The sequence below is a fragment of the Rhamphochromis longiceps genome, linkage group LG13 (assembly GCF_057381845.1).
Source record: "Rhamphochromis longiceps isolate RC_006_pf linkage group LG13, R_longiceps_female_GT1.1, whole genome shotgun sequence".
NCBI classification, from domain to species: Eukaryota; Metazoa; Chordata; class Actinopteri; order Cichliformes; family Cichlidae; genus Rhamphochromis; species Rhamphochromis longiceps.
In genome coordinates, this window is record NC_140569.1 from 27,888,921 (window position 1) to 27,899,914 (window position 10,994).

Genomic DNA, 10,994 nt, shown 5'->3' on the forward strand with positions numbered 1-10,994 from the left:
ATATATATATATATATATATATATATATATATATATATATATATATATATATATATATATATATATATATATGTAGCTTCACTTTTGCATTCTATTTATTATTAATGCATTCAATTTGCATGCTTATGTTTCTCTTTGAGTACAAAAAATCACTGTCTATAAATTCTGTTTGATCTATATTGAGCAGAATTGTTACATAACTAAATATAGAACTGGTAATACTGCACAAAAGGAGCAAAATTCAATAAAACTTACAGCTAACTGCTTTCTCTGTAGATCAAGAGCTCCTCGCTGTCTCACAAGACAGAAAGGAAGGTGATGATCAGCATGAAATGGCTCTCCCACCATCTGCCTTCAACTGCGTTCTTTATGGCCTTCCCAACTTGATTGTCATGTGATAATCTGGATATCCTTAACTGAAGCTTCTTTATTTAAGAAAAAGATTGTTGATCCGTCACTTACTTAGACATTTTTGGTCTCAGTAGTGATTTTACTACTCATGGTAGTGCCCAACTCTATAAAATAAAAATGTTACTTCACAGCAAACAAAAAATAAAAGCTTTTAGTGCTTGGGGAGTTGATACCTTCCAGTGATTTATCCTCTTTATGATTGATGTCTGTACCTGTGGGACCACGGAAATAAAATAAATTTAGAAGTTTGAAAGAATGATCCGCTGTTTCTAGCAGAGGTACCCGAAGTGTGCAGGTGGGTGTTACAGGTTTTACTGTGCTACATCTAGCTTTAGTTTATTTTTTGCAGCAGTTGCAAACTACCAAAGTATCATTAATGTCTTTGCCTCGTCTTTGCAATGGCATACAGAACCTGCATATTAATGTGAGATTGGGTGGTGTAGTGGCTAATATTGTTACATCATAACAAGAAAAGGTCCTGGATCAAATGTAACGGCTGTTCACTCCAGGTGCTGTGGCTGCCTCTCACGGTCCAAAGGCGTGAATATTAGCTTAATTGGTCATTTTAAATTGTGAATGATTGTCTTTCACTATGTGATGGCCCTGCAGTAGACTGGTGAACTGTCCAGGGTATAGTCTGCCTTTCTCCCTGTGAAAGCTGGGATAAGCTCCAGCACCCCTACAACCCTAAACTGGATGAGTGATTAAGAAAATAAATGGGTAGATGAATTTGAGAACGGAGCCTGAAAACAGTGGCTGATAGTGTGGCTTAGTCTTGACTGTAGTTAAGTAGCTTCACTACAGTTCTGTTATTGCCTTTTCTCAGAATCTCACCTATACAGTATAACCAGTCGATGCTGATTTAGTCTCTTCTACACAGCATCTACCAGAGTTCTTTTGTTTTCCCATGTCAGGCTGTCAGTTTATTTGATTCTTACAGAAGCATACAGTGAAGCATAAAATAACTGTAAATGCGTACACTCATTTTAGTTTAAAGAGTGTCTTTATCAGACATTCCAGTACTCTACATTTTAATTTAATAAATGTCCTAAATTTAAGCCTTGAGAAAAAACATATTCTCACTGTAAGAACATTATACTCAGAGGTTTAAATGTGACTCTATTTTATTGTAACTGACTGAGATTCAGCTCAGCCAAAGCTGAAATTAGCAAAGAGAAAAGAAGTCTTAGCTTTCTCCTCACATGCAGATAAAAAACACCTAACCTGCACATGTACCAAGGTTACAAAATCATCTTTTCAGCATTTCTAAAGCTTATTAATTAAGACACCTTATTTTGCTACTCCGTTGCCGAAGTTTTCGTACAAAAGAGAATTTCTACCAAGAAATAGTCGTTTATAACGCCATATGTGTCTGTTTTTGTATGAATTCAATAGAGAAGAGAATTTAATCAGTCAAGTTAGCCTTGTGCTGATGATACACAAGTGGATTATTTTGTGGCAGAGTCTTGCTGGTTTTCTCTGCACTAAGTCCTTTCCCACTAAGTCTTTTTTCACCTGTGTAGCAGGAGTGAGGCTGTTGGAGGCGCGGTGCCACAGCGGTCATGTCAGTGGGGGGATACGGGGTTTTCTCTGTGAATTTCACGTTCCCGTGAAAGATTATAGTAACGCTTTACTGCCTATCTCTGCTTGTCACTAGCAGTACTCATTTAACATTTTCAGATGATTAAATATCTAGGCCGGGACACAGCTTTTGGGTCTGACTTTAGTAGAAATATATCTGTTTTCTTGGTATTTCTGTGACTGAATTATTTCTTCTTACCTTGTACACATAACTGTTTCTCCCTCTCTGTTGTTTATTGATCATGAGCAATGATCAACTGTGCAAAAAACCACAGCTTTCTTTCATAGACACTGAATAAGAAAAGTGTGAAGGGCCCAAGTGTTATCTCACTGCCTTATCAGATGACAAATTTATGTAGATGTGGCCAGTCTCTGACACTTTGCCCTTAGCAGCATTCAGACTGATTTAGCTGATTTGTGTCAAGCCCAAATGTTGCTTCATGATGTCCTCAATCAGATATCGATTATAAGATTAGAGCATTTCTTCTGTGAAGACACAGCGGGATTGTAGTGCTGTGTGAGTTGTGATAAACACAATACTGTTAGAACAAAATGCTGATTTTTACACAACGTTTAAGAAGTTATTGTTTCAGATCATGTGTTGCCAAAGTCTAGACAGCGTGTTATTTTGCTGATGACATTCAGAGTAATTTGCCAGGATTAGACTTTTCTTCTTCCTCACATTCTGATAAATAACTACTGCTTACTGTCTGTCACTGCTGCCTTTTTCTTTCGTTTTCACCCCTCAGGGCAGAAAAACAGATGTCTCCCTCAGTGCACATGTGCATATACACACGGACACTAACATGTCAATCTCTAAGAGCTTTAAGAAGACAGCTTTACACTCATTTCTAACCCAGTTAAGCATTATGAATATACACACACACCAGCCAGAAAATGCTCTTCCTACGTCTGTCGTTTGACCTTTATTTGCTGTATATATGTAACTAGGTCAGACAGAGGTCTTCACTGGGCAGTGGATTTGTAACACAATAGAGGGAGGCGAGATACAAGGATGGGAAGAAAGCACGCTGCTGTAAGTACTGCTGCATTACTAATTGTAATGGGAGCAGTGTGTCTGCTGCCCTGTGAGTCTCTGCTGGGGTGAAAACTGGCTGGATCAGGGTTGATGAAGGGGAAGAAGTTTGGTTTTCCTGAGTATGTAAGAGGAGGCGGCAGATTTACAGTTACTTGTGTTGTAATGTGTTCTGTTTGGCGTTTTGTTTTGTCCTACCATATAATGTGTATTGGAGGACCTTATATTGTAAATTTATGTCTTTCAAAATAACGTCCTGTCAAAACTGGACTAGACTGCAGTCAGGTTGAATGCTCATAATCAGATAAAGCTGGAATTGTAACGAAGCTTTTGTAATTTACAGACGTGTTTGTGTTTAACAAATTAGTCATTATCAGTTGTCGACTGTAGATTGAACAGTAAGAACACCAATTTAAACCTTGATCTGAAGTGAAGGGTTCTGAATATTTTATGAAATATGTCCTGTTAAATAAGGCCCTTAAATGGCCTTCACCTCTCCATAGAGAAACCAAACTCAGTCAAACAGTAGTTGCATTTCTTGATTTGGCAAAAGCAATTACATCAAAGAAAAACATGTAATTATTTAGATAAACTGCTGCATTTACCTATTTACGGGTAGCATTCAAACCTATAAAGGAGCTCCCAAATAGTCAGAAAATCAGATCAATTCACTTATATGTGTTTATGCTGAATTTTGAATTGCAGCTGTATTTAAATGTGTAAATAGCCTTTCTGACATTAATGAATGCATTTTAGTCTTTAATTAATGTTTCAGGCAGGAGGGAGAGTATTAGATTTTACAGCACTTGGTTTTGGAGAAGCTATCACACAATATCAATATTTACCCAAGACATGATATTATGCTTAATGATTTTAAATATAATTTATTGAAAATGAAAATTAGTACACCCTGGAGCTGCTGGGATTGTTATATAACTGTGTATAACCATTATATCCATTAAACACTGTCCTCACTGCTGTTATATTAAAATAAACCTCATATCTGCCATCTATAATAATAACTGTCAATGTATTTCTAAATTAACATTTAGAACACAACATGCTTATGAAATAATTTTTATATTTTTATCAACTCGTAGCGCAACACTTAGCCCATCAACAATGTCAAATCTGTATCTGTTTATGATAGACACTGTAATGCTTTTAGTTAAATGCCAACATTATGATGTTTACCATATGCATCTTGCTTTAGCATATTTATTATGTGCAACTTAGCATAAAATAGACCGAACAGCTTCGATGAGCAGGGATAGCACAAGCTTTGCAGGTTAATTAGAGAATAACATAAACCAGCAGGTGAGGGTTAATGAAGGCTGCTGTAAATGCATAAGAATGATCCCCTAAGGACTATCATTGTGTGTTTCCAGCCTTACATCAAACAAAAGGATGACTGCCATCCCTACAGCAATAGTAGTAGTAGTAGTAGTAGTAATGGTGCTGCTGAAAAACTATATATATACTTGCTATTTAATTTCTTCAGAACTTTTCTAAAAATAAGTGAGAGCAAGAAGTGAACTGCTGCCTCCCAGGTTCTTACCCCACTGTATGTGAGGAAGGTGCACAGATGTGGAGGAATGAGGTGCACATGTTTGTTTAACCGTGGGCTAGTTGAAAGATGTTCTGTGTCTGGCAGTTGGTACAAGGTCATGGACAGAGAGTAAAACGGCATCCACTTATCAACAAGTAAGCTTGAACTGCCGATGGTTGCAGTCCTTCCTGCATCATTTATCTGTTTCTGTTCATCTTTTTTGGCGCTTCAGTCAGACTGCATCTGTAGATTAGTTATTTTGAGTTACAGTACATCTCACAATTTTGAGCTGACTGAGACTCAGAAATACTGTAGCACTTTATCTTGCATCCACTTCAGAAATCCAACATTTTTCCCTGTCACATTTGTAATGCCGACCAGTTTGTCCCACTCTTGAATTGTCCCATGTGCAAAGATGAGTAATTGGGCTGGGTCATGGACATCACAGCTCAGTTATGTTGTGACATTTTTTCAGGGTATGTTAGCGCACCAAATACTCTTTAAAATCCACATCAGAGAATCAGATGTTGGTCACTGCTCTGTATCAGTCAAGTTCTTCTCTTCCGCGCATTTATCTATGTGTTTAGTCTGGTAATAGCGATTCAAATTGAACACAGAAATCTGCTCTCCACAAATAAATGCAGCTTTAACTGTGACTTCAGTAAACAACACTTATGTAGAACTCCATCTCCTGATCAAAACTCACATTTGCCATCAATTTGTCTTTTTTTCTTAGTGTGAGCTGACATCTTTCGAGGTTAGCAGACTCACATCTCTTGTAAACACCAATACCAACACATTTAAAGAGAAGCTGCATTCGCTTGCAGATGCATAGATGTTTAAAAAAAAAGACGCAGTTGCCTTCGAAATAAAGACAAAATTGTATTGTGATTCAACACAGAACTGCAAAAAAAACAAAAAAAACCCAGACATTCTCTGGGAAGTTTTTCCAAAAGTGCTTGGTGGCTGAAATGAGGCAAATTGCATGATGTAAATTAATTCTAGTTTGAATCTGCATTTCATTAATGGCCTCTGGCATAGCCAAAGCATGGATGTGGACAGAGGCATACAGTGCTCAGGTCTAGAATAAAATGAGTGATAACCATAAAAGTCTAACACAGTTTTATGGACTAAAATCTCAAAACTAACTTCAGAAAGCTGACTCACTGGTAGTTTGGGGGTTTAATCCAAATAGTCCACCATTAGTGCTATAGCTACATAGTTATAGTTTTCCACATAACAAAACAGCTTCAGTGGCCCTGCCTCAGAAACCTGTGGAGTTGAGCACTAAGGTTTCTTACCTGCTGACTCAAAGTAAGCCTTAGAGAATTTAATATTGTGGACAGTTCCTCTATATGATCCTTGGAACACATAAGTAAAAGTTTTTGTTTGATCTTGGCTTTGAAGTTTTCAGGCGCTCTTTATCTAAATTCCATCCAGAACAAGAGACTGCAGATTTGTTGCTATTTCAACAGGGAGGCAAAACGCACCCGGTAATCCAGCATCATTTTATTACCAATAATCCCCCACTACATTTGGCTCCATAGAAATAATCATATTATCCTGTCTAAAAAAAATGTGATTAGATGTTGTAATCATATCAAGGAAGCCAGGATTGAAGCTTGCTCACTGAGCACTCGTGTTCTCTGTGAGTTCCACCAGTTTAATGTTGAGATGCGGTGCACAGTAGGTCAAGTTTCAGATGTGGCTGAATAAGCTCTTCTTCTTTATGTGTGAGATTACATTTCAAGGACATTGCTGTGCTACGGATTCAATAACAGCTTGGCATCTGAAGAGGGGGTGAGTAGAAGGTTACGTGACGAGCCTCATATCACGCCTCAGAAAGTGCAGATCCACGGGGACTTGATGAAATGTAAGTGAGATGGAAAGAGAAAGCCAAATTTAAGTAGAAAATGATAATAGTATAGATAATTTATCTGTTATGCATACTGTAGAGAATATGTGTTATAATTGTAATTGATTTCATTATAAGGTGTCAAGTAAGGCTGTAATTAAAAGCTCATGTTTCCAGTAACTAAAATAATAAAGTAGAATATGATGACAGTATTTAAATAATTCAGATTTGCAGATGGAGAGAAAAAGGGAGCACGCCCTGGCAGCAGTGACAGTTTTCTATTCTGTGACATTTTCTCAGATTATCTTCACCTTGAATGAGTAGAACTGCTGAGGCAGTATTCCATATTCCATATTGCATGATAAGCATGGAAATGGCACACCTTTACTCAACACAAAACTAAATGCAAGAGTCGGGTGTGAAATGCAAAAAAAAGCACACTGCAATTTAAGCTGTTTTCCACATTCCTTTATTAAGATTTTTTGTTTGTTTGCTTAAAAATGTATATCCTCACTTTAGCAAGACAAGCAGGATGTCAGGGACATGACATGTATGACATGCTGCAGTGTAACATCTCATTTGGTCTTTTTACCTCAATTGGGGTCAAAAGTTCAGTTCTTTTTTGTTCTTATTCCTATTTTTATTCTTTTATATATATATATATATATATATATATATATATATATATATATATATATATATATATATATATATATATATATATATATATATATATATATATGAAAGACAGCACAGAGGCACTAATCATGGCAGCACAAGAACAAGCTCTGAGCACAAGATCCATAGAGGCTGGGGTCTATCACACCAGGCAAGACCCCAGGTGCAGGCTGTGTAAAGATGCCCCAGAGACAATCCAGCACATGACAGCAGGGTGCAAGATGCTAGCAGGCAAGGCATACATGGAACGCCATAACCAAGTGGCCGGCATAGTGTACAGGAACATCTGTGCCGAGTATAACCTGGAAGTCCCGAGGTCAAAATGGGAGATGCCCCCAAGGGTGGTGGAGAATGACCGAGCTAAGATCCTGTGGGACTTCCAGATACAGACGGACAAAATGGTGGTGGCTAACCAACCGGACATAGTGGTGGTAGACAAACAGAAGAAGACGGCCGTAGTGATCGATGTAGCAGTTCCGAATGACAGCAATATCAGGAAGAAGGAACACGAGAAGCTGGAGAAATACCAAGGGCTCAGAGAAGAGCTCGAGAGGATGTGGAGGGTGAAGGTAACGGTGGTCCCCGTGGTAATCGGAGCACTAGGTGCGGTGACTCCCAAGCTAGGCGAGTGGCTCCAGCAGATCCCGGGAACAACATCGGAGATCTCTGTCCAGAAGAGCGCAGTCCTGGGAACAGCTAAGATACTGCGCAGGACCCTCAAGCTCCCAGGCCTCTGGTAGAGGACCCGAGCTTGAAGGATAAAACCGCCCGCATGGGCGTGCTGGGTGTTTTTTTTTTATATATATATATGTATATATATATGTATATATATATATATAAAAAAACACCCAGCACGCCCCTGCGGGCGGTTTATCCTTCAAGCTCGGGTCCTCTACCAGAGGCCTGGGAGCTTGAGGGTCCTGCGCAGTATCTTAGCTGTTCCCAGGACTGCGCTCTTCTGGACAGAGATCTCCGATGTTGTTCCCGGGATCTGCTGGAGCCACTCGCCTAGCTTGGGAGTCACCGCACCTAGTGCTCCGATTACCACGGGGACCACCGTTACCTTCACCCTCCACATCCTCTCGAGCGCTTCTCTGAGCCCTCGGTATTTCTCCAGCTTCTCGTGTTCCTTCTTCCTGATATTGCTGTCATTCGGAACCGCTACATCGATCACTACGGCCATCTTCTTCTGTTTGTCTACCACCACTATGTCCGGTTGGTTAGCCACCACCATTTTGTCCGTCTGTATCTGGAAGTCCCACAGGATCTTAGCTCGGTCATTCTCCACCACCCTTGGGGTCATCTCCCATTTTGACCTCGGGACTTCCAGGTTATACTCGGCACAGATGTTCCTGTACACTATGCCGGCCACTTGGTTATGGCGTTCCATGTATGCCTATATATATATATATATATATATATATATGTATATATATATATATATATGTATATGTATATGTATATATATATGTATATATATATATATATGTATATATATATATATATATATGTATATGTATATATACATATATATATATAAAAAAAAAACACCCAGCACCGGTCCCCTCCAACTACCGACCAATAACCTGCCTCAGTACTACATGGAAGCTCCTGTCAGGCATCATATCGGCTAAGATGAACAGGCACATGGGTCAATACATGAGCGGGACACAGAAAGGAATTGGCAAGAATACCAGAGGCGCAAAACACCAGCTACTGGTAGACAGAACAATCAGCCGAGACTGCAAGACCAGACTGACCGACCTGTGCACTGCCTGGATTGATTACAAGAAGGCCTATGACTCAATGCCCCACAGCTGGATACTGGAATGCCTAGAATTGTACAAGATCAATGGGACCCTAAGAGCCTTCATCAGGAACTCAATGGGGATGTGGCGTACAACACTAGAGGCCAACTCCAAGCCCATAGCACAAGTTACCATCAAGTGCGGGATCTACCAAGGAGATGCTCTGTCCCCACTGCTGTTCTGCATAGGCCTGAACCCCCTCAGTGAGATCATTAACAAGACTGGCTACGGATACCGACTACGGAACGGAGCAGTTGTCAGCCACCTCCTGTACATGGATGACATCAAGCTGTATGCCAAGAGTGAACGAGACATCGATTCACTGATCCACACTACCAGGCTATACAGCAATGACATCGGAATGTCGTTCGGACTGGAGAAGTGTAGTCGGATGGTAACAAAGAGAGGGAAGGTAGTCAGAACTGAGGGGATTGAACTACCAGAAGGCAACATTGCAGACATAGAGGACAGTTACAAGTACCTGGGGATCCCGCAGGCAAATGGGAACCATGAAGAGGCCGCTAGAAAGGCTGCAACCACCAAGTACCTGCAGAGGGTCAGGCAAGTCCTGAGGAGTCAGCTGAATGGTAAGAACAAGATCCGGGCCATCAACACATACGCCCTGCCCGTGATCAGGTACCCTGCTGGGATAATAGGCTGGCCAAAGGAGGAGATAGAAGCCACTGACATAAAGACAAGAAAGCTCCTGACCATGCATGGAGGGTTTCACCCCAAGTCCAGCACCCTGAGGCTGTACGCTAAGCGGAAGGAAGGGGGCCGGGGACTGGTGAGTGTCAGCACTACAGTCCAGGATGAGACAAGGAACATCCAAGAATACATTGGGAAGATGGCCCCAACTGACCGAGTGCTCAGTGAATACCTCAGGCAGCAGAAACCCAAGAAAGAGGAGGGAGACGAGGAACCATCATGGAAGGACAGGCCCCTGCACGGTATGTACCACCGGCAGATAGAGGAGGTGGCTGATATCCAGAAATCCTACCAGTGGCTGGACAAAGCTGGACTGAAAGACAGCACAGAGGCACTAATCATGGCAGCACAAGAACAAGCTCTGAGCACAAGATCCATAGAGGCTGGGGTCTATCACACCAGGCAAGACCCCAGGTGCAGGCTGTGTAAAGATGCCCCAGAGACAATCCAGCACATAACAGCAGGGTGCAAGATGCTAGCAGGCAAGGCATACATGGAACGCCATAACCAAGTGGCCGGCATAGTGTACAGGAACATCTGTGCCGAGTATAACCTGGAAGTCCCGAGGTCAAAATGGGAGATGCCCCCAAGGGTGGTGGAGAATGACCGAGCTAAGATCCTGTGGGACTTCCAGATACAGACGGACAAAATGGTGGTGGCTAACCAACCGGACATAGTGGTGGTAGACAAACAGAAGAAGACGGCCGTAGTGATCGATGTAGCGGTTCCGAATGACAGCAATATCAGGAAGAAGGAACACGAGAAGCTGGAGAAATACCAAGGGCTCAGAGAAGAGCTGGAGAGGATGTGGAGGGTGAAGGTAATGGTGGTCCCCGTGGTAATCGGAGCACTAGGTGCGGTGACTCCCAAGCTAGGCGAGTGGCTCCAGCAGATCCCGGGAATAACATCGGAGATCTCTGTCCAGAAGAGCGCAGTCCTGGGAACAGCTAAGATACTGCGCAGGACCCTCAAGCTCCCAGGCCTCTGGTAGAGGACCCGAGCTTGAAGGATAAACCGCCCGCAGGGGCGTGCTGGGTGTTTATATATGTATATATATATGTATATGTATATATATATATATATGTAGGCGCTTCATGAAATATGTTTACTCTTTATCCTGCTGTAACACATGTGGGACCAGTGAAGTACCTACCTATTTACTTACTGAATTACTTTCACTTTCTTACTCACATTTTACTGATTTTCAACACCAAACAACAGTTGCCTCAAGGCGCTTTATATTGTAAGGCGAAGGCCATACAAAAATAAAATAAAAAACCCCAACAATTACATGGCCGCCTATGAACGAGCACTTTGGCGACAGTGGGAAAGAAAAACTCCCTTTTAACTGGAAGAACCCTCCAGCAG

General features: G+C 41.2%; 1 protein-coding gene across 1 annotated transcript in view; it reads left to right on the plus strand.

Moving 5' to 3' along the window:
- Positions 1-4,028, plus strand: part of cfap46 (cilia and flagella associated protein 46) — a 76,439-nt gene extending 72,411 nt beyond the window's left edge. Inside the window, exon 59 of the mRNA XM_085428865.1 lies at positions 277-4,028. Within this exon, the coding sequence (XP_085284991.1) occupies positions 277-398 (122 nt within the window). The 3' untranslated portion in view covers positions 399-4,028. The remainder of the gene's footprint in view (positions 1-276) is intronic.
- The last annotated feature ends 6,966 nt before the right edge of the window (positions 4,029-10,994 follow it).